This window comes from Gasterosteus aculeatus, chromosome 16 (genome assembly GCF_964276395.1).
Source record: "Gasterosteus aculeatus chromosome 16, fGasAcu3.hap1.1, whole genome shotgun sequence".
NCBI classification, from domain to species: Eukaryota; Metazoa; Chordata; class Actinopteri; order Perciformes; family Gasterosteidae; genus Gasterosteus; species Gasterosteus aculeatus.
In genome coordinates, this window is record NC_135704.1 from 12,267,562 (window position 1) to 12,294,788 (window position 27,227).

At 44.2% G+C, this 27,227-nt stretch overlaps 3 protein-coding genes across 16 annotated transcripts; 2 read left to right on the top strand and 1 right to left on the bottom strand.

Moving 5' to 3' along the window:
* Positions 1–832: 832 nt before the first annotated feature.
* On the top strand, positions 833–7,992 carry LOC120834232 (thioredoxin domain-containing protein 6). 14 transcript variants are annotated; one of them, XR_013453087.1, is made up of 17 exons: positions 833–993; positions 1,085–1,142; positions 1,342–1,445; positions 1,597–1,668; positions 2,000–2,116; positions 2,496–2,580; positions 2,729–2,811; positions 2,895–2,987; positions 3,509–3,663; positions 3,915–4,111; positions 4,497–4,641; positions 4,721–4,828; positions 5,104–5,255; positions 5,361–5,505; positions 6,396–6,665; positions 6,836–6,919; positions 7,580–7,992. XR_013453087.1 is itself a non-coding variant. In XM_078091163.1 (17 exons), the coding sequence occupies exons 5-17, from the start codon at positions 2,009–2,011 to the stop codon at positions 7,660–7,662; spliced, it is 1,695 nt and encodes a 564-aa protein (XP_077947289.1). In that variant the 5' UTR covers positions 833–981; positions 1,085–1,142; positions 1,301–1,445; positions 1,597–1,668; positions 2,000–2,008; the 3' UTR covers positions 7,663–7,992. The 14 variants fall into 14 exon arrangements, 11 of the variants coding, with proteins under 11 accessions (XP_077947289.1, XP_040058067.2, XP_077947283.1 ...); XM_078091163.1 differs by having other exon boundaries at positions 833–981; positions 1,301–1,445; positions 6,396–6,652; XM_040202133.2 differs by having other exon boundaries at positions 850–993; positions 6,396–6,652.
* A 261-nt stretch (positions 7,993–8,253) lies between these two features.
* Positions 8,254–16,768, bottom strand: smarcal1 (SWI/SNF related, matrix associated, actin dependent regulator of chromatin, subfamily a-like 1). Its single transcript, XM_040202130.2, has 17 exons — positions 15,560–16,768; positions 15,114–15,465; positions 14,539–14,589; positions 14,190–14,450; positions 14,008–14,058; positions 13,745–13,928; positions 13,398–13,548; positions 12,084–12,245; positions 11,901–11,966; positions 11,179–11,319; positions 10,408–10,626; positions 9,799–9,869; positions 9,482–9,584; positions 9,169–9,351; positions 8,984–9,084; positions 8,727–8,823; positions 8,254–8,583 (listed from the first exon to the last, which is right to left on the bottom strand). The coding sequence occupies exons 1-17, from the start codon at positions 15,890–15,892 to the stop codon at positions 8,443–8,445; spliced, it is 2,667 nt and encodes an 888-aa protein (XP_040058064.2). The 5' UTR covers positions 15,893–16,768; the 3' UTR covers positions 8,254–8,442.
* A 466-nt stretch (positions 16,769–17,234) lies between these two features.
* On the top strand, positions 17,235–26,365 carry marchf4b (membrane associated ring-CH-type finger 4b). The gene is made up of 5 exons (XM_040202222.2): positions 17,235–17,582; positions 17,946–18,612; positions 23,458–23,613; positions 24,232–24,424; positions 25,804–26,365. The coding sequence occupies exons 2-5, from the start codon at positions 18,193–18,195 to the stop codon at positions 26,223–26,225; spliced, it is 1,191 nt and encodes a 396-aa protein (XP_040058156.2). The 5' UTR covers positions 17,235–17,582; positions 17,946–18,192; the 3' UTR covers positions 26,226–26,365.
* Positions 26,366–27,227: the final 862 nt, after the last annotated feature.

Consider the following 27,227-nt stretch of genomic DNA (forward strand, 5'->3'; position numbering starts at 1 on the left):
AAACAAGAGGAATATAAAAACACAAGAAGTAAAAACAGCAGAGGGTTAAAACATTTAACAAGTAGATAATATCGATATAAATATATACAAGAACAAGAACAATAGTGAATTGAGATTAAGTGAAAATGGAGGTGCAGTATGTCTGGTTACTTGTTCATACGTGAAGGAATAAACTGTTTTTTTCTGGTGGTTTTGGCGCATTCAATATTTTATTATTAATTACAGAAGTATTTGCTCCCCGCAGCGTTCATTATATAATGCTTATATAATTGCATCATTACACTTGATTCATCAACATGTCAGTAGACGTTTGTGTTATGATGTTGGATAGTTTAATAAACAACAATATCTTCAACAATTGAAGATTAATTATTTTCAGAAGTCATTACATGCTTTGAATGTGGAATTTCTTTAGTAGAAATTAATTAGTGACGGTTAAATAAATAAAGTGGCGTTGAAAGAACTACGTCCTTCTGATATGTAATTTAGTAACTTAACTTTAGGGTACAAATAGACCATTTCAGTAGATTAATTTCACTTTCCACTTCTGCTACTGTATGACATGACGTTACATATAACGTTGCCTACTTTATGTTGTGCTACTGGTATCAGACTTAGTATTAATAACTATAATGATCTATTATATTAATAATTACATTTCATTGAAGCCTTTTAGACCCGAGTGAAGGTAACACACCGAGTTAAGACGTAGAAACGAGGACCTGTTTCGCTCTTAATTAATAACGAAAACATTCTATTAGAACGTTATATAGCGGCTGCCGCGACCTGCGGCCTAATTGGTCGGTGATAGCGGGATCGCCACGGGGGGGGCGGGGCGGAAGGCACCGTTGCTTAGCAACCGACTTCTCAAACAAGCGCGAGCAGAAAACTCTGCACGTTAACTTTCCTCCGGAACGTGACTCGACGGACCTCTGAGATATTTTCCATTCGACCGGGTGAATGGCGGGCAAGAAGAAAGAGGCGAGTCTCCAGGTCGGACGAACACAACGCGCCGCGTGTAACGTTGACATGAGTTTGTTTAAAGCTTAAAGCTCCCATATTAATTGAGCTTTTTCTTGTGCAGGCCTCCGTCACAAACCAAGAGCAGTGGGAGGAGATGCTTGCGACCAAAGGTTTAACAGGTAAGACCTTCAGAATTAAAACAACTAGCGTTATGTGGCGTCATAGGTGAATACTAATCACAAGACTGAGCATCTGTTCAATAGCGTCGTGTAAAACGAGCCGTGAGTGTCATTTATTGTGCGTTGCTGCCCCACTGTGTTCACCGGGGTAACTGCAGGTCCATCGCGCGCACCCGTCCTCCCACTGTCTCTGCTCCAGTTGTAGACGTGTACCAGCAGTGGTGTGGTCCCTGTCGAGCAGTGGTCAGTCTCCTGCGCAAAATAAAGAACGAGCTGAGTGATGATCTGTTGCATTTTGCCACGGTGAGCCCTGAGAAAATGTAAAACTTAAATTAACAAATGAATTTCAGGACTAAATGAGTGAGGGAGGTTGACTGGTGTGTGTGTGTGTGTGTGTGTGTGTGTGTGTGTGTGTGTGTGTGTGTGTGTGTGTGTGTTGTCGCTGCTGGTGGAGGCCGAGGCAGACGGCATCGACGCCTTGGAGAAGTACCGAGGGAAATGTGAGCCCACCTTCCTCTTCTATGGGGTGAGATGAAGAGTGTTAATATACTGTATACTGTGTGTGTTATTTTACTGTACACAGTGTAATAATGTAGGCCAGGAAATAGGGTTGTGGACGGGGTGCTGATTTCTGGTGGTGATGCAATATGCTACCCATTATTTCATTTACATTATTCATTTAGTTGTATTAGAATTATGCTCATTCTTCTGCCTGAACTCTGCCTAACAATTTTTAGTTGTTCAGACTTATTTGATTGTTTTGCGTCTTACTTACGTGGGCCTAATATTGTCAACGCATATCTGTGTGGCCCGGGGTGTGTAATTAAATCTGAAATGTCTTTGTGTCGAATGAACAGGGAGGGGAAATGGTGGCTGTGCTGCGAGGGGCCAACGCTCCTCTCCTACAGAGGATGATTGTGGAGGAACTGGCCCACGAGAAGTCGGTTCTGGAGCGCGGTGGTGAACGCAAAACGGTGGGAAGTGAGACTGGTGTGATTTTGATATGTCGATTCGGCTCGGGGTGTAACAACAATTTACCACTGATTTAATCGTTTATCTGATTTGATGCTTTCCTCCTCTTTTCTCTTCTCCTCTTTGTGCAGATTTAACTTGACAGCTCTGCCCATTGTTTAATTTTATTGTAGACAGAAATTAATAAGTTACTATTTAGACAAGCAGTTCATTGTTGAAGCATTTTTTTTCTACTTATGTTGAACATATACTCCAATATATACTTTTAAGTAATTTCACCATCAGAAACTCTAAACATTCTTGGGTTCTGGTTTTCAAACGTTCTCTTTGGCGTAAAAGACACCAGCGTTTTGTAGAAATCGGTTTTGTTGTGTCCATCAGGTTAAAGATGATGGTCTGAAGGATGCTGAGGAGAAGGACGAGGAGGAGTCACCACAGCAGTCAGAAAATGACGAAAGCTTAATTGGTACTATTAAAAACGATCCAATCAAATTAGTCATTAATTGCTGGTAATGTTATTAACGTGATTATCGTTGTTGTTTACCAGCATCATCATGATTCAGCATTGGATCTGCATTACTGATCTAGACTCAAGCTGTTCTTGTCTCCTCTAGTTCCCGCCAGTAAATCCTACACAGTTGCCATCATCAAACCAGATGCTGTTGCTCACGGCAAAGCAAATGAGATCATTATGAAGGTACCCAGAGACTTAACACTGCTCGCTACCTGAGAAGATATGATTGTCCCAAGCCTTCCCGCTGACGTTACTCCCCTGGCTAGATTCAAGATGCTGGGTTTGAGATCCTGGCCCACGAGGAACGCACCCTGACTGAGGTTGAGGCTCAAGACTTTTACCGACACAGAGCAGAAGAGGTACTGTGAGAGTAGAACAGGATAGTAGCAAAGGAGCACATCACCCCCCCCCCCCCCCCCCCCACACACACACACACATTTTGATCTGACTGCAGGTGTTCTCATATTAGTCAAACTATTAGTTGGTTAATATCGGTCCATTTATATTCAACCAACATGCCAGTGGGAGAGCGGTCACAACCGGTGCAAAAATCCTTTCAATTAGTTTGCAATACATCACACTTCCATGTGCATTTCTGCACAGAGCTTAAAATAGATCTGCTGTGTGAGCACCTTTTATTTTTGCTTATCTGGCTGTTTGTGCTGCGACTAAATGATTCAAGACTCAGAAATACGGAACATTTAGTTGTTGTTGTTGAAATAATATAGTACTATACATACAGTATTGACACTTTTATAAATATATTAAATACAAATGTTCCTCCCTCTTCTCACTTTGGAAATCTAAGGTCTGATTCAAGACTTCTGTATGTGTTTGTCAACCCGTCTGTGTGCACGTGTGTATGTGATGGTGGTTTTAGGCTGGCTTTGAAGACTTGGTGCAGTTTATGTCCAGCGGTCCGTCCCATGTTCTGGTGCTCTCTCGGGTCGAGGGCTCGGCTGGTGTTGTGCCAGCGTGGCGAGAGCTGATTGGCCCAACTGACATAGAGGAAGCTAGGAGAGATAAACCACAAAGGTTGGTCTCTGGAAATGACACAAACGTTACATTCATAAAATATATTATACATATATATATATATAGTGTTATAGTTATATATAAGAACTTTTCGCTGATTGCGACAGTGTGAGACAATGAAAGCAAACAAACAGCACATTCTCGCCTGCTCCTTCAGACACACCCAAACATTCTGCTTCCCTCTAGCCGAGCACCAGCCGAGCAACCATCTGCTCTCCTCTCCTTTCTCTCCCCCCCCTGGCTTCCTGCAGCTTGCGGGCACAATACGGCACGCAGACGCTGTTCAACGCGGTGCACGGTAGTGAGGACACGGACCAGGCCAGCAGGGAGCTGGCCTTCTTTTTCCCAAACTTCAGGACGGCCTCAGTGACGGAGCAGGATGGGGAGGAAGAGCGTGTGGAGAGGACACTGGCTCTCATCCGGCCTGACGTTGCCAGAGATAACAGAGGTGGGCCTGTGCCAAATAAACACACACACACACACACACACACACACACAGGTGGTTCATACTGACATGGTGGGACTGCTTTGTGATTCACACAACAGAGGTTTTGCATGACAAAGCTGCAGCTGCAGGTAATTGATCAATGTAGGAAAATGTATCACCTTTCAAACTGGAATGTGGCCATCTCTTCATGCCACATGTACATCTAGCTAAAACAAATGCTATATATTTCAATTAAATGTATGAACACTGCTAAAACAGGAACTGACGGTTTAACTTTATTGAAGGTTAGATTGATTGCTGGGCTGTTTCATTAGACCACATTAGCTAGCTGTACCGAATAAACTGGCAAATGAATGTATAATTTGTATTTATTATTGTTCTGCAGAGGAGATCTTGGCTCAAATCCACAGGTCAGGCTTCACCGTGGCGCTCAAACGGGAGGTGATGTTGACAGAGGAGCAGGTCAAACAATTTTACTTCCAACATGTTGAGGAGGACTACTTCCCTGCTTTGCTCCAGAGCATGACCAGGTTACTTACACATGCTCTAATCAAAGCTACAGAGTAGTGTGTTACTGCCGACAGGAATTCAACCTGTGTGTGTTTACAGTGGGCCAGTGTTGGCTTTGGCTCTGGCCAAAAGGGGGGCTGTGCATCACTGGAAGAACATCCTTGGTCCCGCTGATGTTAATAAAGCCAGAGAGGAGAGTCCTGAATGGTGAGTGACATGTGCCTCTATTCCTTCACACAATGGAAAAACACGAGTTTAGTGCGTTAGATGAGTGGAACTCCAGGTTTATTACTTCAAATAAAGATTTAGCATAACGATTGACGTTTGTTCTTACTTGATGAGTCCAAATGAATCGAACCGTTTGTAAAGGGTAAGTAGAAATTGACTTTGGGACAAGCAGATTGAAACAATTTATTAGATGTAGATGATGACCAACAGTCTAATCCCACCTTTAATGCTGACCTTTGAATCCCTCATCACAGTCTGAGGGCCCAGTTTGCTGTGGAGAACGAGCCGATCAACCAGCTGCATGGCAGCGAAAGTCACAAAGAGGCCAAACGAGAGATCGACTTCTTCTTCCCTAAACAGCGCACGCTGGCAGTGATCAAACCCGATGCCATGAATCAGCACGGAGGTTCTTCTCCTGGTCGTTTAGTACAAAATAAAAACCTGCTTGTGTTTTGGATCTGCACAAGCAGTCACATGATCTAACTGCGGTCATCATTCTCCCCTGCAACAGAAAATATTTTGGAGGAGATCCGAGGCAGCGGTTTCTCCGTAACGCAGCTGAAGGAGATGGTGCTGTCGAGGGAGATGGCCGAGCAGTTTTACAAGGAGCACCGAGAGAAGCCTTTCTTCGGCCAACTGGTGGAATTCATGTGTCGGTAAGAACTCACCTGAACACAGCAGACCGTTGCCTCTGGAAGTATCACCAGTACTTTTAATAGTAATCTTAGCTGGTTAAAATCCAAGAGGCCCCAGGCAAGTGGCTAAAGAAGTCCATCTCAATTTCATCCTTCGTTCCGCTGATCTAGATTTTGGAGTGATCTTCCGCTCCGATTAGTCCCTTTACTTGGTTGTTACACAACTGTTTGGACACAATGAGCAGAGAGATGTTTGCGGCTGAGCACTGAAGCCTGAGAAAACGACCTTTATGGTCCGTCTTCTTCAAGATCGGCTTCGCTTTACTCTAAAGTGTCGCTTTGTATTCTCACCTTTGTAGAATATTTCATATTTATTTCTGTCATTTAGCTAAGTTACCACTTTTTATCCTACAATGTATTTAAGGAGTAACTTAACACCAGACCTTCTGGTTGGACGTTTCACCTCTCGGTGTGGTTGGAAAGTGTGCTTTTCTGCACATGTGACCACACCCAGAGGGGATGTCAGGTGGAGAGTAACTAAGAACATTTACTCAAGCACAAGAATGTACTTAGCAACAGTATTTCTAGCTGGAAAAAGCAATATGAACGCAAAGGTATTCTTTAAAGTTATAGTTCTTATATATCTCTAATTTGTTGGTTTGCATTCCAACATTGATCTAAATTTTAAGGTTAAAATTGTACAACTTTTAATTTAAAAAGTGTTTAATCAACGGGTATATTTCAGTGTAAAGCAGGTTCTTGCTACAAATAGTGATTTAAAGCAGCTACATTTAGCTAAACATTTAAAGCAGCCAGCCATCACTTCACCAGCCCTTTGTGTCATCGATGAAACCTGAGCCTCACCTTTTGAATGCACGTTACCAGGAAATAATGATGCCCGTTTGCTTCAGGGGCCCCTGTATGATGCTCGTACTGACCAAGGAAAACGCAGTGGAGGACTGGAGGGCCGCCATGGGCCCTTCAGACCCTGATCAAGCTAAGACGATATCCCCAAACTCCCTGAGAGCCCGCTTTGCCTCCGACATCCTCCACAACGCCGTGCACGGCTCCTCCGATGAGCAGCACGCAGAGGAAAAGATCCGTTTCATCTTTGGTGACAACTGCACGGAGCTCGCCGGTGATGGAGAGACTGACACATCCAGTTTGGGTAATCACATGATGTGTGTGACAGTTATTCCCATCTGGCTCACCATCTGGTTCCAAATAAATAAAAATGTTGTTGTGATGTTTATTCCTGCTATCAACAATATTTCATCCAGCTATGTTTCTTACAGTTAAAAAGACAAATGGTGCAAAGCTGAGACGTAAAATAAAGATCTGTTTCTTGCAGAAAAAGAGACAGACGATTCTGCAAATGAAGACACAAGAAACTCAAGATGTTCAACTGGAGAAATGTCTGACAACCTTCCCGAAGGTTGGCAATGAGTATTTAACACATTAGCTATCCGAATTCAAGGGCCAGCTCATCAAAGCCTTCTAAGTTGACATCTTTAGAATCCTTGAGTTTGGTAACACTTCCCAGGTTACCGCTGATATTTTAACATTATCATCTTAACATGATAAACATTTGATGGGTACTGGCCAAAACAAAAGCTACTTTTCCTCTTTGTGTTGCTAAAATTGTACCTGGGTCCTTGTCGGTGTCAATCTCTTGAATCAACACACAGCAAGTACTGCATTACATCCTGCGAAGTGAGACTAACAAGCAGATAGATTGCAAGAGTATGGAGAGGCATCTCATCTGATTCAGTGAAGAATGAGGCCATTGGTCTTCATAATGTCACTTAACATCAACTGGAATGGAGATGAAACTGCTTTTATAGTCGCTTTTATAGACAGTAAAGTAAATCTTCACCAGCTGCATTGAGAATAATTCAAACGTGCAATTCCTTCTCACAACTCCATTTGGTTGATGCTTTCAGCGGTTTAGGTGATAAAATGTTTCTGAGTCCTTTTCCTGATGAATAACATAACATCTAATAGTTTTATTTGTTGCAGGATTTTCCCCTCTATAGTATGAATACGCAGCTGCCTTTCAGAAGCTTTGTGCTAACTCCCCTTCTTTACTTTACAGGTGAAACCACGAACTTGAATCTGCGCAGCCCGCCGGCAGGAGGTGACAACACGCAAACTGAATCGGCGGTCTTAGCACAGTAGTTTCTTTTGTATCGTGGGCTCATTCTCTAACATTAGGGGAACAATCCATCACTCCACGAATCAGGAAATCGACAAGACACGTGTTTCGTAGACATGCATGTGGAAGATCAATAGCCAGTTAGAGGGAGTACTTGCAGACTGGCGTCCTTTTAAATAGTGCTGACTGTCACTGACCGTTTATAGACATTCTTGACACAGCAGCTGTAAGCTTTACAACCAAGACAAGGATCCCACAGAGCAACTCATCAACACAGAAGTATTCAGCCTAATCCAAAGTGTTCAATCATCCTCGGTTTGCCTACAATAAAGTGTTAACAATTTTAACTTCTACATGATTAGTTGATTGCTTTGTGTTTTTTTTCTGTTGAGCTGAATGTTGACAGAATATCGTAACAATTGAGGATAATTTACTATTACAACTAATTTAACTATTAGAACACAAGTTATAAACAGCTGTACCATAAACAGCTTGCTGGTACTTGGGCCGAGGTTTATTAAACTAAAGGCAAAATCAGATCAACTGTTTGAACTGAACATTAATTACGACTTTACATGTAGGTTACAATTCCCAGTGGATTAAGAAAAAAACCCTTCAGTTAGCCATTTATTTAATTTCTCTTAGCGTAAAGCAAATGTACAAATAGATTATTCTTTTACATCTCTTCAAATTCGCAGATGCATTTGTTAGCTTTTACAAAACGAATGAATGTTCACATCAGTCATGATGCTGAGCTAAAAACTGGGACTTCTTCCAAAGATCTAAACAGAGTCACGTTGGTATCATTTGTCAACTAAGCCGTTTTGAGGCGGCGTGTCCTCCCAGTCGTTTGCCGCCTCCAGTAAGAAGTCTTCGTCAATGTCGTCTTCGCCTGCGGTGAAAGACCTCTGGAACATCTCCATGATGTCCCTCTGGTTGGTGTCCTGAGACAATACAATCCATCAGCTTAATCACTCAATGTGCAGACACCACTCTCGATCTAGCGCGCTCGGTGAGCTCCAGGTCAATGCTTCTTGAAAACCCAACGGGCCGACACATGTATTTCTACACGGGTGCAGAAGCTTACCCTCGAGTGGAAGCTGGCGGTCACAGCTTTGTCTGAGAGGTTGGATTCAGACAGGCCCACCTGCTCCAAGATATTCATTTTCTCCTGGATCATAGGCCTGGAACCATTGTTGTAACAGAGCAGATACAACTTAATTTCCCAAATAACCAGATTAATTATCTAGACCCCCTGCTGTTCCCTTAGTGGAATTTGGCCGAACAATTACTTTAAAATGCTGCGTAATTATCATTGCAATTGGGTCATACATGGATACATACCACAGGTGATCGTCTGCGGTTCCCTTGGCAACCAGGTAGTGAATGTTCACATTGCTGGTTTGTCCAATACGGTGCACTCTGTCCTCCGCCTGAACCAGAATCTGCAGGAAAACAAAAAACAGCATTTTAGTTTTCTTAGCATCACAAAATGTTTCCTGGGTCCGTTTGTTGGTTCCTCTTCTCACCCCGGGGTTCCAGAACAGCTCAGCGAAGACCACCAGGTCAGCAGCATGCAGGGTGAGACCCATGTTAGCCGCGGTGATGGACAGCACAGCCACGCAGGTCTTGCTCGAGAACTGGAACTTCTCACACAGCTGCTGCCGCTCAGCAGACGGAGTGGAGCCGTCAATACGGATGTGGGTGACGTTCTGGAGGAGAAATTAGAAAGGCCCAGATGGGTTTAGGTTATAATATGAGTTGTAGTAGCAGCGGTAAGCTGCTGCCCACACTCCCGGCGGTGTGGACTTGAGTCTCCTGTGCAGTCCGTATCGTACTAACCTTTTTTACCAGTTCGGTGGAGATGTGATCCAGGACCAGCTTATGATGGGCGAACACGAGGAACTTCTCCCTCCCACACTCCAGCATGTCGGTGATGTACTCCCTGGCAGAGAAACACCACAGCTCTGAACTATGTCACAGAACTATTCAGTTCCCGAATGGATTTATTAAAACTCTTCAAGTGATCTCAGATCCAGTGCACGCACAACGGACTGACACAAAGGTTTGGATTCTTCTTACATTTTAATCTCGGTGCTCACAACATATGAGCTGAATTGACTTACTGATCTCTAGTATTAGAGCGCCGTCGTACTTACATGATGGCCTGCAGCTTGGCTTCCGCTGTGTGGTTATAAAAGACGAGGAGGGCTTGTTTCTCTTCTATTTTCTAAAAGAGAGAGATAAGGAATAGCAAATAAAGATAAGAACAGACGGAGGAACCTGATAGAGGATTTGATAAGACGGCCATTACTCAGATGAGCGGTGGCAAAATGAACAATGCCGCTACGCCGCTCACGAGTGTAAAAGAACTCCTCTTTGTGTAGAGGGCTGAAGTAACATAACGTCAGTACTAAACAAAATGTTATTTTATGTATGTTGCCGTGTTAATGACAGAAACTCCATTTGAAGTAGAACACACTGTTGCGTTTAGCTTTTTGGATATATTTAACCAAAAGTTGACAATTCTTGCTCGATAATAAAGACATTTAGTACATTTCTCTTTTTCTGTCGAAAACTGACATAGCTGCCAGTATTCTTAGTTATTTTATTTCTTCAACAGAGTTATTTCTGCCAGCCATTGTTGGAAAGATGAAGATTCATAACACAGGAAGCGCCGGGACAGAATTATTTTTAGTTTGTAAATACTCCTCTTGCCAAAACTACAGATTCTGTGACTGAGTTTTTCACGGGGATTGGTAACTTACATTTTGGTGTCCGTTGGCCAACCGCTTGGCAGCAGCTGACAGAGCAGCTTTGACGCGGGTGTTGCCACCATCTATGGTCACCGTGACAACCTTGCGCTGCTTAGCGGGAAGCTGGGACAGAACGTCGGACTTGAGGCGGCGTATCATCAGACACTCGTCGAGCAACAGCCTCAACTCGCCGAGGTTAGAGGAGCCGGAGTAGTCCCACCCCCAGGTGGACTAGAGGGGGACAGGGAAGGACGGTGAGAAAAAATAGAAGGCAGGAATAGAGGCTAATGGGAAGATGAAGATTAGAAAGACTAAAAAGCTCAGGACTTCATTCTCAGATGGAGGTGGATGTGTGACTTCCACGGTGGACAAAAGCAGAAATTTAAGAAGGAAAATCTTCTAAATGAGTCATCGCATCCAAATTAGGCATGTAATCGGCCTTTAAATCATGAAGGCTGTTCCCTACTTGAACCCACCCAAATTAATTAATTAATTAGGAGATTAAGTGGAAAGAGCAAAGCAACAGGAAAAATCACAGCAGAAGAATCTGCAGGGATCTTAAAAGCAGTCTTAACGTACCGTAATACGCCGTTCACCAATGTACACTTTAAAATGCTCAGTTCATAATCACAGAGGTCACTCAATTTCACGTACCTGCGTGTAAGTGAGGCAGGTAAAGTGGATAAATAAACACTGCCTCACCAAAAGCCTCCTGTATCCTGTGAGGTTTGTCTGAGAATAAAAAGCATTGAGCATCACACGTAACAAACAGGGCTCCTCTACCTGTGTGGCGCCGCAGTAGCGCATCCCAAACTCATGGAAGCGAGGGAAGAGCGTCGGCCTGACCGCCAGGATCTGGGTGTAGAGCTCAGAGGGTCTGGACATGGCAGGAGTCCCGGACAGGAGAATCACTCTCTTTGCAGCCTGAGGATGGGAAGAAAACAAGTCTGATCAGATTACTGTCGGGGGAGTCGAGCTGACGAGGCAGAAAAAGCAAAGCCGACCGTGAGCCAAATGTTGCGTGCATGTTACGGGCTTCAGCCGGTTTGTGGATCTATGTTACAGGTAAATACACAAATACACTACGCACTTTCATCTCTGATGTGTCGTCAGAGGGAAGATTGTGCTCTAATGTGGGGATCTCATCACACACTGTGGGGAATGTACAATCAAAAGAAGAAATTGATAGATGAATGTAGCCCACTGTGTAGAAAAGGATCCCTTCAGTGTTCTGAATGGTGCTGCAGTGGTCCTTGTTTACTTTGGGATTGAAGAAGATTCTTCCTAAACATGTTGGTTTAATTGAACGCAAACTGTCACTGTTGGTTGACACAAAAACATGTTATTTGTCTGATGGAAGAAATCCCAAATCTGGTTTCACATGAAACTGGTTAACTGGCCCAACAGGGGTTTGACAGCCAATTTTATGTAAATCTGCCTCTCAATCTAAGAATTTTAATGAACCGTGGAACTCATTGAACGAAAAAGAGGAGAAGAATAAGCACCTTCAACAACGGCAAAGCCGCTTTGCAACGAGCAGTCTTCATGTTCTTCAGAAAGTGACACTCGTCCTGCACACAACAACACAATCATACATTTCGCTTAACATACACAGAAGTTTCTCCCATGGGTAAAATACATCAAATAAAAGCACATCAATGACGAGAATAGTTGAACTAGAAACGCACCATGATGAGAACGTTGAAGCGGTGTCCCAGCTGCAGCTTGTCCATCCTGCTCAGCAGGTCGTAGCTGATGATGTTGACCAAACCAGATCGCAGATCGTCTTTGGCCTTCACCACCACGTTGATGCGGTCAGGACTCAGGGAGGGGAGCCAGCGCCTGAAGGCCTTCGGGTACAGATAATTAGTCATGTCAGAGAAGCAGGAGGGACTCGTCGGCAAAACAGCGCTGTACTTTAGACCGGGAGTTAGTCGAGACGCTGAAATGAGCACAGCCAATTAGAATTGTGTTACTGATAGCCGGTTTTAATGTGACTAATTGCAAACAATTCCTTTTAACTGCTGCGACAGTGTTCGCTTTTAGAAATAACCCATCGTGTAGTAAAGAAAAATGTCCCCCGCGGTCAAATGTTTCTGACAGTCCTCTTACTCGCTCCCCATTCGCCTGTCAACCGGACTTAAACTCACAAATTATAGCTTCCGTGTTCAGCAGTAGATTTGGCCAAGTGCACAAAAAGAACAGGGCAGATGAGAAAGAAGAAAAAAAAGAAACTGACATAGTAACTGCCCCTTAATAGGCCGACATCGTGTGACTAAACCCTCATTGGCGACTCCAAGTTTTGATTTGAAGACTGTGCTTGAGCCAAGAAATCTATTTAGAGAGCAGACTGTCTCGTTGTGTCAATAGACAGAAAGCCAAGTAAAGCTCCTCGGAGAAAGTGCCGCTAGTGAAGCCCGAGAATGCGAGATAGGCCGACAATAGATGCTGCAGAAAATGAGACGACAATACGAGAAGAGAGACACCCAACGTGAAATTACAAAGTGGTGATATTGTAAAAGGAAAGTGAGACAAAGGGTAACATTTAAATTATGCCGAGGGGGCGTCATAATGGCCTTGTAGTCTAAGACCAGTCTAGCTGTACTGTTAAAAAAAAAAAAAAAATGTAATTCAAAAGCCATATTGAATATAGTCTGTGAAAATATTTAACATTTAACAGCAATGTCAGATAAAGTGCATTTTTAACAACAAAAGCCATTCAACAAAGAAAATAAACTGTAGAGCCGGAAATCAATGTAATACTAACGTGATCTCCCCTGCTGAAGATGAAGTATGGAACAGAATACAAGCAGCCCTGAGCATTAACATTGCTGAAATGCAGATGAGCTCTGAGCACAGATGTAGCGCTGTTGTCCGAGGAGAGAAGAAGAATATACTCAAGAGGCCGTCTGCCTCCTGGATTTAAAGATCTGCAGTACATTTTAAACTAACACTTTAAAACACCCACTGCAAAGTTCTTTCTTTCGTTCTTTTTTTTTTACCTCGGCCCACGTGAATCGCACAGAGGAGGGAGCCACCACCAGCAAGGGCCACTCGCTCCTGTAGTAGGCTGCGATACAGATGGCCTGCACAGTCTTCCCCAGGCCCATGTCATCAGCCAGGAGGAGGCGGCCTTGTTTAGACACCGCAAAACTACAAGGACACAAACATGCTAAAATTAACAGTCGGGACAGATGGTGGACACACTGCTCCAAAACCCTCTCTTATTATACACAACACATCTACAACTGTCTCCTTATTTTCACAAGACTGAGCCAATTACAGATGGTATTGAATTATTGGCTGCTCAATGCAGAAAGAGCCCAAGCGGCTTTCCAAAGACACCCACTTGACTCCGTCCCTCTGGAAGGGCATGAGGCTGCAGGTGAGCGAGGGGTCGATGCCGGAGAGGTCCGCCGCAGGGACATCTGAAGACCTGGCTTCGGTCCCGTCGAACCTGGCAAAGAAGGCCTGGACTACAGCCTTGGGCAGAGGCTCCACCTCCACTGCTGCGATCCCACTGAGGAGATCCACTGGGTGTGGGGCACAGCGCGGTCACAAACAGAACCACGGAGATAAACCGGCTAAACAACGCAAAATGTTGTCACTCACAGAGCCTCTTGTAATCCCCCAGTGAGAAGCTCCACTTTCTCGTTTTCATGTCTGCCACACAACATAATGACATCATGTTGTGCGTCAAAAGTTGTTAAATGCAAATACAACATGATCAAAGATCGTAAAGACAGGAAATGAAACATAAGAATAATCCTAATAATAATTTGTTTCATTGTTACCGTAGCTCTTTGTCGGCATCTGTTTGAATGCCGCGACGACATCGGCGTTGTAACCGACGTCGACCTCAAACCGCGTCGGGGACACCAGGACGCACATGCCCTGCAGAGTGGCTCCGGGTTTCTGCCAGCCGTTGCACAGCTTCAGCAGGGCGCCCAGCGCCGCGCCTTCGTGAGCTCGGCCGGGGGCTTCGGCCGCATCCACTGCTTCTGCTCCCTCCAGAGGCCTCAGGGACACGGAGGGTATAGCGGCCGCTTCCTCCACTGCAACAGATCACGTTGTTTTAGGCTGCTTCAGCAAAGAATGAATCAGAAGTGCATGATCCCATTAATACTTTGGAGATGTTCATACTTAGCTGTTGATAGTCCTCCAGACTGAAGTTCCAAAACTTTGTGGCAGGTTCTAAGGAAGAACAGAATACTTTATTCAAAAAGACAGTGCAGACATTCAGATATATGGTACATAAACAATAGTTTGATACTGTTTATGATGGAAGTGCATACAGTTTTTGTCTGGCCACATAATATGACCGTGTTATTTTGTACAGCTGTGAGTTCAGTCAGTGAGTGCAGGTAGTCCTGATTGTGTGCGAGGACGCAATCGAGCCCTCAGGCTTATTATATTATTTGAACATTTCCATGTCTGCTGCCAGAAAACGCGATGCAAAAAGTCAGCACTTAAAAAACAATAGTTTTTTTCAAGATTGCGTATTAACTCTTGGTATGAGGATATACAGGATGGAACCCAATTAGCAGGAGGAAATAAATGTTGAAAGATATTGTCGTCCTGTCCATCTTGAATATTGTTATGAATGAATGAAGTGTCTTTACATTACTAGAGTATTTCTAAAAATGTACTGGCGCTGAAAGGGTACTAAATGTCCTTCATGCAGACGGCTGTGTGCCGGTGAAACAGCAGGAACTTACCATAGTTCTTTGAGGAGATGGATTTGAAAACAGCAATCAAGCCTACGTGGTAGCCCACCTCCACTCGGAAGCGGCCCTCCGCGTGGGGTAAACACTTTCCTCTCACGGCGATGGAAGGCTTCTTAGCAGGTGCGGCGTTCAAAGTTGATGAGTTGGAGGGGAGCTGTGCCACAGACCTTTGGTCAGGTTTACCGGTTTGCTTGTAGAATGAACCCACCGCACCACCAGAACCGCTGGCGGTGACGTTGGGTTCGGGATGAGCCGGCTTGGCACCAAAGCTTCCACCAACAGGATAGACAGGACTGCTCACATGTCGGCTTTGTGCCCGAGGAAGCGGGTCGATGACTTGTATCTACAAGGAAGGACGAAGCAAGGGATCAGGAATCGGTTTAACGCTTTCTCTCCTCAAAACATCAAATGACTGAACAATACAACACAAATCTCACCTGTCTTGCAGATGCAGAGTTATGCAGAAGACCCTGTTTGATTTGGTTGCCAGGCAGCTGCTTATACTTTTGTCCTTGATTAGAGTTATTGAAGCTCGTAAAATCCTTCTTGAAGGATTGAACATCCCGTTCTGGTGGCAAAGCTGAGCCGAGTGCCCCTGGGTGTCGTTGCTGATCCGAGCGCTGTACCTGCGCAGGAGTGCGGATGATGCTCACTGGCGCGTTCGTGTTGATGCTGCTGGTATTTCCAAGTCTTTGAGCTCTTCTCTGCAAAGCCCTCTGCCGGTTTTCCTCGATCTTTCGTTGCTGCTCTGCGGTCAGCTGATTTGACATGATGGTCAACTTTGCTTAAACTAATGCTAATTATACGTTATATAAATTCGGAGGAGTATCAGTCATAGTCCTCGCAAGACATCTAGCCTTAACGGTGGTTACCTGCGAACAAGCGAGCCGAGTGAACCCATCTGGACTATCAGCACTAGTACCACTGTTTTTTAAAAATGTCGCTAACTTGTATTACGTAGTCTGCCCTCGCTAAAGGTATCTGCTAATGTGGTTAGCATGGGCGGCTTCGGTGGCAGTAACACCTAACGACAGTTACCTCGCAACACGAGTAACACTAATGTCGACAGTGGCTTAAATTAACACAATAGTGTGATAGAAAGACGACAAACACAATCTGGGAGAAGTCGGGTGAGAAAATGTTAAGCTAACACAAGTCAAACATTTGCTAGCTTTTCGAGTATTTGCCGCGCAGGAAGTGACGTAGAACAACAAGCGGACACGTGGATGAGGCGCCGCTTGGGGGTGAAGCGAGATCGCAAAGACAGACCTGTCACAATAAAAGGTGTTATTTAATACGATAATATTCTATGTTGTCGTGTCGATGAAATGTAGTTAAGGTATCTGTTGTATGCTGGCTGAGAGAAAAAATAACCTTTTGAATCCAGCATGTTTACTTATAGCGGAGTTAAGTGGTGGATGTGAAAATGTCTTAATTAATTGCTGTGAACTTTAGCATATTCAAAACCAGCAGGACTGTTGGCAATCTATTAAATATTTATTCCATGGCTACTAGTTGTCCACTTGACTCCAATTGTTTAATCAAGACACAGACTCTTGCCTCCCACGTGAGCATTATTCATTAATGCTGAAAATGAATCAAGCACATTTGGCCTTCTCTCAATTTTTGGATTTATGACCTTTGTAGTAGCCTACTTTACTCAAGTATTTTATAATTCTGCTCCACTGCCTTTGGCGCGGATTAAAATGTTCATCATTTTATTTGTGTTAGCTTCAACTTAGTTGATATTCCAGTTGAGCAAAATGACTCGATTAGCCGAGCAGCTGCTATGAATAATCAGTGTTCACCGTGTGTTTCCTGATAATTGAACTGTGTCTATATGAATAATTTTGGCTCAACTTAATTCTTCTGCTCTCTGTTTTTCTAATGAAAGGCAGTAAACGCCACCTTCTTTGAAAAAAAAATAAAATAAATATATATATATATATATATATATATATATATATATATATATATATATATATATATATATATATATATATATATATATATATATTCCATACCTTCTACTAAATGCCTCACTCTGCGACGATGTGCGTCTCGGCCTAATTTGACCATTTCCTTGTACATTCGTCTCGGTTGAGTGTGAACTGGTCTGCTTGCATCACTGCGCGGTGGTGACGTGTGGCGTCTGGGAGCTGTCCCAGGAATCATGGTGCTGAAGCTGCTGCTGCTGCAGCTGCAGCAGCGATTCAGCAGCCAATGATCACGGGAGGATCCGGGGCTACGGATGCTTTCACCCACAACAGGACAGTCCGACCATCGTGTTGGATTTTAACGGGAGGGATTTCTACGCGTGGAACGTGGGGATCCGGTCATTTGGGATGTAAGCTTCACGCGGACTTGTCAGCCACCTGCAGTCTGGCAGGAGATTTAACGAGAAGAAGAAGAAGAATCCTGAAACTGTGAGTCGTATGGCAATTTTGGGTGTCTCGCCAGGTAAGACCGATTTTGCTTCGTGGCACGCCGTCGATTGACTTGATTTGCTTTGAAAGCCGAAATACATCGACAGTAATCTGAGCTCTGATGTTTTTTTCAAAGAGTGTCTCGATGTTGTTGTGAGAGCCTGTTTGAATTGTAAAGAATGAGCGCTGACGTGTTGTTAGTCTCCATCAGTCCGTTGTATCAGAGGCAGATTTGATTGTTGCTTTGTGAATCTGGAGGGTGAAGCCTGTCTAGATAGTTTACGTTGAACACAGCAGGTTGACAATTTACTGTGAACGAGCCACAGCGTTATTACGTGAATGCATATGCCTCTCAATCTAACGTGTGGCTTTCCTTTTTTCTATATTTTATTTTTAGCGGTTTCATTTTTTTTTTAACTTAATGGCTTCAGACACTTGTTTGCATCGATGGGATTTATTTGCCTTTTGGATTTCTGTCACCGCATCAAGACGATAAGCGACTTTCAATTAGAATACACCAATATCAACCCGGAAAACTAAAAGGGCTCCTTGCAAACCCGCAACCCCGCACCGCGCATTCAACGCCATATGAGCAAGTGTTGACCTCCGCATGGTGCCGTGAGTTGGTGGCCGGACACAGCCCGATGCTGCGCAGCCCGGGCATGCTGAAGAGCCGCTGCTGCGTCCTGCTCGGGGACCTGAGGCTGCTCCTTCTCGGGCCACCGACACCGCTGCCCCCGCTGACCCCCATGAGCGTCCAAGGCACGGACACTCGCGAAACGTGCGTCGTCGTCGTCCCCGACAACAACAACACGTTGACGCGGAGCCATCAGCGCGCGGGGGACCGGGTTGCCCCCCCTGCGGCGGGGGCCACGGGCGCGTCGTCCGGAGAGCGGCCGTGCTGGGTTGACGCCGCCGAGCTGTCGGCGGCCCTACGCGGCTGCAGCAGCTCCTCCGACGACTGCTCGAAGGGCAAACTGGAGGAGAGGTTCTCCCTCACCAGCTACACGGAAAGTGGTTTCAGGACTCCCTTGTGCAGGATCTGCTTCCAGGGACCCGAATACGTAAGTCAATTGTACCCGCATGTGTTCAGTGGTGAGAAAAGGTTGTTGTTTGTATCATGTATGTGCATCTGCATGAAATTATTTTGCACAACTTCTGTCGGAAATCTGTTGGCTCAACTTGCTCTCCAAGGGGTATGATAACAGAAGAACAGATCAGGTGGTGGTGTTGTCCACCATTTAAATCCAAAAATCCTCCCTACCTGTCAGTCTCGACGGATTCACTGATCCAACATTTCTTTCAAGTGTCAAAACCTACTCCCTATATGTCTTAATAGGGAACCCTCTGGCCTGGGATCTCACTGCATCCTGCACTCGTCCTTTTGTGTGGCAGTGGAAGGGTAGTTAGACCTTGGCACCCGTGGTCGACAAGTGAGGACAATACACAGAGATTCGGTAACAACAGTGAAATCACATCGACCCGTTTCATTCATTAAAAAAAAAATCAAATAATACCCCTCACTCTGCTGTTCACACGCACACACACACTGGAAACAGCAAAAGAAAAAAAGAAAGGAAGAAGAAGAATGGGCACAGAACCGATGGCAAGAGCCTTCACACCGCGTGCCTCCACCTTTGGGGCCATATAGATGATAACGTCACACTCCATCAATCAGGAGAAGAAACATTTGAAAGAAGATGGCAAAGGTGTGCTACAATAAATATTATCAAACTAGACCAGACAAGGGCGCTCTCAGCAATTTGCTGACACATTAGTTACAGTGTTTGACAGAGGCTTTGAAGCCGCCTCTACAAATATGTCACACCTCACCAATTGGTAACGGAGGTCGGAACGTTGCAAAAAAGCGTAACGCATGAAAACTGAGGCGCAGAACATGACTTGTTATCCGTCAGTCCGTGCTAGTGGTTTTCCTTTACTCAAGCGTCAGGTTGAACTGTATCATTTCAATGGCCATCGCGCTGTGAATGGCCAATATAAAATGTCAATGTTTCATTACTGAACGCCTGAGCACAGGCGTGTTAATTATCATTGACATGGGGTCTACTTGTGAGATTGAGAGACAAGGCCTCATCCTTTGCACACTGCAGCGCATGCAGATAACCGCTTTCCCAATTTGCAGTGTTTCCCATGGCCTCCTCCAACTCATCTCCTTGATTATCCCTTGAGACATTGCAGCCAGTCAATAGCACTTGATTCCATGCCATCTTTTCATTATGCAAGTTCTCATCCATCGCCGGCCTTCACTGTCTTGCCTATCTCCGCCGTTGGTTTGGGTGAAATCCAGATATGGATCTGCTGAGGTGTAAATGGGAACAAAGAGCACGACTCTCCTTTTCGGAAAGAGAGATGAGTTGGCTGTCTGTACGGGTCACTGTGTGATGCAGGCAGTGGACACATTAGTTATCCTCGGCTCTCCCGTAGCCTCCAGGTTGTCACACGGACAGAGGCAGCCAGTATCCGATCTGACAATCCACCTCGAAAACATTTCCATCCCCAAGGCTTAGATACTCAAGACAGAGTAAAGAAGGGAGCGAGAGACATTGCTTTCCTCAAGCGCCGCGCTAGAAAGGGCCTTGAGTGTCTGACCGAGGCAACTATTGAAAAATGATTGTACACTGATTTAATATGACGTGAAACCATCAAATAAGTCTATCTAATCAAACTCGTCTGTTTTTTTGGTGCCATTTTCTCTAAGGTGCCCTTTGTGATTCACAATAAAAGTCCCTCTGCTTTTTAAAAAATAGGAACGTTTTATTAATAATAATAATAATAATACATTGAATTTGTAATGCACTTTATATTTAAGAAAATCCCAAAGTGCTACATGATAAAACTGTTAAGTGTTAATTACTACATTTTAATGAATACAAAACTTAACACGCACAATACTGTCAATACTTTGGATCATATCCAGTTAATGGCAAAGGCATCACCTCTAGTACATTTACACGACATCTTCAGGATGGAGGAATGATTACAAAGACCAGTAACTCTCTCAGCGATCATTTAAGCCAGACTGCTTCTGATGGAGTTAATCACACACAATGCAATAAACAGCTGAGCCTGTGCCACAAAGGCATGCGTCTTTTATCATAAACTCTGAGGTTTTTCATGTATTATAATTTATTTTATAATACATTGAGACATATCTACATCTATTGAATGTGTTTAGCGAAAGGTCAGCAATAAGCTGTACGGGCACCGGCTGGCCTGCGTGCTTTATTCAAGCCTGTGTTTTTCAGACTTGATCCCGACCTCGTCTCTCTCAGGGAATAAGCATTTTCTCAGCTATATTTTCAGATCATAGCGATGTCGAAGTAAGAGTCGTGTTGCGCACAAACTTACCATTTCAAAGGGGATTTACAAGGAAAAGTGTTGAAATATATCAGTGTGGAGAATAAACTGAAATTGTCATGCGTTATTGCATTGAAGTGCCCTTTGGGTCCAATGCTTCTAATGTGTTCTCCTTACTTGAGCTGCATGTTAAAAATATGTGAGTGCTTTGAAAAAAATGTGGCTTTCCCTCCTGTATCGTATCAAAGATAATACACTTGCACAGCGTGCTTGTCTGAGACACAATACGAAGCCTTGAGGGGTAATTTTTAGCATAATTCTTTCTTAATGGCCCCACAGTACAGAGGCGTAATGCATCTGTACTCCATCACATGAACATGGGAAAACTCCTCTTCCAGTTGTTGAAAATGGGGTAAAAACAAGCCAGCAGGCAATATGACACATTTTGGCCTCACTGCGGTTTATTGAAAGGAGCTGTGAATGTGAAGCCAGTTTTACACAACAATTTCCCTCGACCTGCTGTAGAGTTAATAGAGTCCACTCTCCTTGATTCCGGACCCTAAAGAAACATTAATAGCGATCTCCAGTTTAATTTCATGTCCCTATTTTGGGAGTGAATCAGTTATTCTATTGTTACTATTCTGAATGCCCATCGCCGATTGATCAACAAAACGTTCGGTTATCCCGTCCTGTGTGTGGGGGCTGTAATGTCGCATTTGTTATCTGTCTCTCGTGCTCCCTCCAGCCTCAGTTGTAATGGAGTGGTGTAGGTTTCAGCTCTTGGCTGCAAAGCGGGGCAGTCACAGTGAGCGGTCTGCGTCCCACTGGACACGGCAGAAGTGTTCTCGGGCTCCTGCCAACACACTCCCACCCTGGCCATCTGTAGATGGGCCGTTTTCTCCTCTAGCTCCCTAATTTTCCCTCCCTTCTCCTCGACCAGGGTGCCGCTCCGTCTGTCAGACACGTCGGCCCGTTAATGCCTCGGAGAGGTCATTTGGAAACTTTTCTTTTGCTTTTCTTCCTTCAATCTCTGTGCCATATTGATGGTAGACAGGGACCGGGCGGTATTTCATATTGAATCAACAATTCTGTGGCTTCATATTGAATGGGGAGCTCTCTTACAGCAAAATGGTTGGCTAATTTATTATTTTTACATTTACTACGGGTTTTATGTTCAGTTCAACTAAGAATCACACGTCTACACAAGAAGGTCCTGTTTATACGTTAGTGGATCCAAAGTGCTTTATGGGTCAGGACCTAAAAAAGGCTGGCGGGCCGACATCATTTCGGTCGTCAGCTAAATCCAATATGACAAGCCTAGAAATATATTTGTATCAGCTTGTGGCCCACGGTTAAAGATTATAAATCTCACATCCTCAGGCTGGATGCGACTTAAGAGTAATGACTCGTTTGGCTAAGCACATATTGCTGTTAAGTGGAAACCTAGTGATTGCAAATTAAGTGCTTTCGTATTATCTTCGCTGATGGGTTTGGAGTTCTCGAGCCTGACCAGGGGGATTCAGGGGTGAATTGATGATATTGTCCGGATCAAAATGCTTCTCAAAAGCAGGTCTTTACTCTTCTGGGGTGCGTCTGGTTTTCTCTTTGAGATCTAAGCTACTGCAGCCTCGAGCTTAACCACACTTTATCATAACAGTTAATCCGCCCCGCAGTGATCAGTCATATGTTGGCCCTCAATTATAACAACACCCTGACTGACTGATTTCGAGGTGACAAGTAACCACATTTATTTTTACAATAACAGGTAAAGACACTCTTATGAACACTTAAATATAAAAAAATAAAGGACAGCCAGACACAAGACTTGAGAAAGCTGAGAAAGCTCGCGTGCAGTATGAGGAGGACGCACTGAAAGCAGAAAGGAAGAGTAAAGGTGAAAATCATTTTCTTTGTTATTCATTCTTTTGTTCTACTATTTAGAACTTCAAAAGAATATTTATGTATGTGTGGCAGCAACGTTTAATCTAAGAGCAGTGTATGTTCACGGCAGTATTTTTATAGCTTTGTTGGGTTTTTCTCATTGATCAAATCTTCTGTGACTAATTCTCCACTTTTCCAAGTATTCAAGTATTTTGCCTGTCTACTCGATGTGGCCGTGGGGCAAAGCTTTCATTTCACACCCGTTCTGCCATAATGTGGCTGAGTGCGTGCGTGTGTGTATGCACGCATGCGGGCCTGATTGAGCATGCCACGCTCTCACAAAATCAATACGCTAGCACAAAGAACTTCAAAAACAATGTATCTGTGCAGTTCAACCTGCAGTGTACTGCATATTAAAAGGTTACCTGCACACAGTAAATACAGGGAGAAAACAAAGGATTATCAGGCGGTCAATGAATGCTTCAGGGAGATATTTACCCCGAATCACAAAGCACTGCTTGGGCCGCTCTCAAGGGTCGAGTTCAACAGAATGAGGACTCGACCTTTTCTTAATTTACATCACGGTGTTGCACAGGTAGGTTCATGTTGAGCCAACAGCAGCACAGATGACCTAAACAAGTAATATGCATGCATTTAAGTGAGCCAAGTCTTGTCATGGGGTGCTGGTGTTGATTAGCTCTCTCCTGCAGGGGGAGCTCCTGAGCCCATGTCGGTGCAACGGATCGGTACGCTGCACCCACCATCCCTGCCTCATCAAATGGATCAGCGAGAGAGGCTCCTGGGCGTGTGAGCTCTGCTACTACAAATACCAGGTCATCGCCATCAGCACCAAGAACCCGCTTCAGGTGAGCTGTAGGCGTGAAGGGCGGCACTGCAGGCATTTGAAGGGAAAACAGCTGGATCCAGAGTCAAGGTTTTATCGCTGTCCTTAGAAATGTCGAAGAATGGAAGGTCGAGGCAACATAACAGTCCAAAAGAAATCGCAAAATACAGAGAACCGACTCTTGGGGTTTGTGAGCGTGGGGTAGCCCCTGACCCCTCTCTACTGGGACTCATGCAAAATCCCTTTCAAATTTAATATCAACATTTATTTGGGACGATGCAACATTCCCGGGAATTACTCTTTTTCTCATCATACACCACGGAATTCAACAAAAGTTTTTCATTAAACAAGGTTTGGTTTCCTTTTGACACAGAACACAGAAATATGAGCAGAAGCAGTTTCTCACTTCTATGAAAGGACATTTGCTAAACAAACCTCAAATCTCAATAATTCATATGTTTTAAATACATGTCCCACTGTCTGCAGTAACAGTGCATGGCACTATTTCCGCTCAGAGGACTAATTTTCTGAATATTATCAATCAGTACCCATTGTCCGTATCCTTCTCTTGTTTCCCAAGCTTCCCAAGCATTGGGTGGAGTTAAAAGACGAATTGACCGTGGTCTTTGTCTTCCCGCAGTGGCAAGCCATCTCCTTGACCGTGATAGAGAAAGTGCAGATAGCAGCAGCCATCCTGGGCTCCCTGTTCCTCATGGCCAGTATCTCCTGGCTGGTGTGGTCGTCCTTCAGCCCGTCAGCCCGCTGGCAGAGGCAAGATCTGCTGTTCCAGATCTGCTACGGCATGTACGGCTTCATGGACATCGTCTGCATCGGTGAGGTGCTAGATTTTCACATTGGTTTACCGCTTGTTTGGCGCATTTCGTGTTGTGCATTTTTTAAGAATGAGCATGTTATTATATTCAACAGCCAAAGCAGACATAATGTCGGTGGTCAACATTTACTCCCGCCTGCATCGGCATGCAAGGTTTACGTTGTGATAATCGATCTGCATCCTGTACTACTACATACGAGTCTTCTCAAGGGCTTGTATTTGAATTACACACATGGTCTTTTGCCACTTTTATTTATTTAGCTCAATATATTTAATATATTTCCAGGAAGAAAATGAAACGCGAGGAAAAGGCTCAGTGAAAATGTAATTAATTAAACATAAATTAAAATGTTCTACATTCAACAACTGCTGTGTTTTTTATGGCATAGTGTATTTCATTAACACATTTTTAACTCTAACACTTTCGGATTTGTGTCCAGATTCAAACTAGTCGCGACCTCCTTCAGCCTCCTGTCTTCCTCTTGATTATCTCCCCCTGTTTTGGCCATTGAATGAAACGCCACACTTTGCGTCTAAAAGAACACTCTTTACTGCTGCAGTGGACAGCAGGATGGGAGGAAGAGGAGATCGATCGTCTCCGGTTTGGTGGCAAAGATTGACTGTGGATTCATTAACTCTGCACTTTAAAGAGATTAACTTGTCACCGAGCAGACACAAACACCTGACTTTCACTTAGCCACCAAGTTGGAGGGGGAGAGAAACGGAGCTGAAGAGGAGAGACAGGAATTCGATACAAAAAATGGTTAGAAATGATTAATTGTTCATTTTTAGCAGACTGCTACGGCATAGAACGGTATGTGACGTCTTACATCAGAGGACAATATTCTACCATGACTATAATAAAAGACGTTACAATTGTTTAGCAGTATAGTCATACTGTATTCAGGCTTAAGTGGACATGATTGTACCGACGATAATCAGCTCAGCTTAAGCAGGAAAAACATCCCGTTTGTACAGTATTTCCCTCCACAGACTTTATAGTGGAATAAAAGCAGTACAATGGGTCCAAGTAGCTCTTGTTGCACAGGGATTTCAATTTCCCACATACTGAGTGCAATGAACATAAATCAATAAGCAATTTTAAACTGCGATAAGATTGTATTGAACAACCCCGGAGAGCAGATGCATCATTTCTCCTAACATAAATCCCAAAGTGGTGAGGATTGCTGTGTCATAACTTGTGCCCTATCTACAGTCTCTCAAACAAATCATATCTCAGGTTATGGTGCAGTACTTTAAAGATTTTGTACTGCTAATTTGAAGTGAATCTACCGCCGCAGAGATATATTTCACTTTGTGGAGTCAAAGACGCTGCTGCCAGGCAGTAGCACCGTCTAACTGATGTTCTGATCTTCACAGCACTGATTGTCCACGAGGGGCCGTCGGTGTTTCGGATATTCCACCGCTGGCAGGCCGTCAACCAGCAGTGGAAGGTCCTGAACTATTGCAAGTCGATGGACAGTGAAGACCTGAAGAAATCCCCCGTGGACAGGACTCTGTCTCAGCCCAGCCCGGGTTATCCGACCGGCGTGGGAGTGTCCACCTCCACCTCCTCGCTGATGGCGGTGGCCTCCGCGGCCGACGGCTCCACCACTACGGCCGTGGTGGCGCCCGCCGAGGGAGTGGGAACAAACGTGGACCCCGACGGCGGCAGCGCGGTGCCGGACCAGCACTGTCCCTACAGCATCCTCCACCTGCTCAGTCACCTCAGGCAGCCAGAGGTCCGCGGACAACCAAGCAACGGCACACGCGAGCTGGTCATGAGAGTCACTACGGTCTGAGGAGTCCGTTAGAGGCCTTATGGAGGTGAACCAGTCATGAACTAGGGGGGAAAAAAATACGTATCTCAACTGTTCTTCTTTGTTTCAAAAAGCATCTCTGATGTCCTTATGTGCATTGAATAAAAGTGGTTTGATTTGCACAATTGGTTGGAAATGTATTTTTTTAAATATTTGGGGTAAATAATATTTGCTAAAATATGTATTGATGTCCAATTGTCTTTGTCTTTAAATGTATTTTTACAGTAGAAATCCTTCAAACGTTCCGAACTAATGCAAAGTTAATCAGTGGCATTTGTGGGATACAATCAACAACACGTTGATTCCTTGTTTAATAAGTGCAACAGTTGCAAGTCAGTCAGGGTGCAGGGTGTTATACTCCTAATACTGATGTACATGGCGAAGAAGAAACTATTGATAATAATAATATTCCAGTCCATGTTGACCACCAATAGACCTGTTTTTTTTCGCACAACTTCAACAGGCTGAGAGTGTGATGCTGTGCAGAGACGAGTCTCATTCAGACGCTAGCAAGATACATTACAAAAAAACAAAAACAAAGATGGTCACAGTGGGAAAATGTTTTTTAGGAGTTCTGCCTCAGACACACTTTTTTCCATTGTTTATGACACAGAAACAAATGTCAGCCTACAAAAACATCAATGAGAAGCTTTTATGTCATGGAACTGATTTGTATTCCTGTAGGTTTCTTTGCAAAGCAACAGTACACAGTGACTTTGCCGTATCAATTTAAACATATTTACTTGTTTAGCAGAGAATTTCATCAACCTGTTGATGGGAAAACAAAGAATGATCATGAAATGCATAACCTGCATTATTGATCGTCCTTATTAATCTGCATGTTACCTGGTGGATCCGTGATTTTGCAGCTGCTGTTTCTCATTATAATCAAATGCCAGGAGTAGAGTATCTACAGAGAGTCAGGTAGAGCGCCATGATTTTTCTGTTGAATTATTTAAGCCATGAAGTGCTGATATCAATGGG

Excerpts from the sequence above, each read along its gene's own strand:
- smarcal1 (XM_040202130.2), bottom strand. The coding sequence starts at position 15,892 with ATGTCAAATCAGCTGACCGCAGAGCAGCAACGAAAGATCGAGGAAAAC. Across the intron at positions 15,466-15,559 it reads ACTCTGCATCTGCAAGACAG|ATACAAGTCATCGACCCGCT; the intron begins GTGAGATTTGTG and ends CCTTCCTTGTAG. Across the intron at positions 14,059-14,189 it reads GATGCCGACAAAGAGCTACG|ACATGAAAACGAGAAAGTGG; the intron begins GTAACAATGAAA and ends GTTGTGTGGCAG.
- marchf4b (XM_040202222.2), top strand. The coding sequence starts at position 18,193 with ATGCTGCGCAGCCCGGGCATGCTGAAGAGCCGCTGCTGCGTCCTGCTC. Across the intron at positions 23,614-24,231 it reads GCACCAAGAACCCGCTTCAG|TGGCAAGCCATCTCCTTGAC; the intron begins GTGAGCTGTAGG and ends GTCTTCCCGCAG. Across the intron at positions 24,425-25,803 it reads CATGGACATCGTCTGCATCG|CACTGATTGTCCACGAGGGG; the intron begins GTGAGGTGCTAG and ends TGATCTTCACAG.
- LOC120834232 (XM_040202131.2), top strand. The coding sequence starts at position 961 with ATGGCGGGCAAGAAGAAAGAGGCGAGTCTCCAG. Across the intron at positions 1,669-1,999 it reads CCACCTTCCTCTTCTATGGG|GGAGGGGAAATGGTGGCTGT; the intron begins GTGAGATGAAGA and ends TCGAATGAACAG. Across the intron at positions 2,988-3,508 it reads ACCGACACAGAGCAGAAGAG|GCTGGCTTTGAAGACTTGGT; the intron begins GTACTGTGAGAG and ends TGGTGGTTTTAG.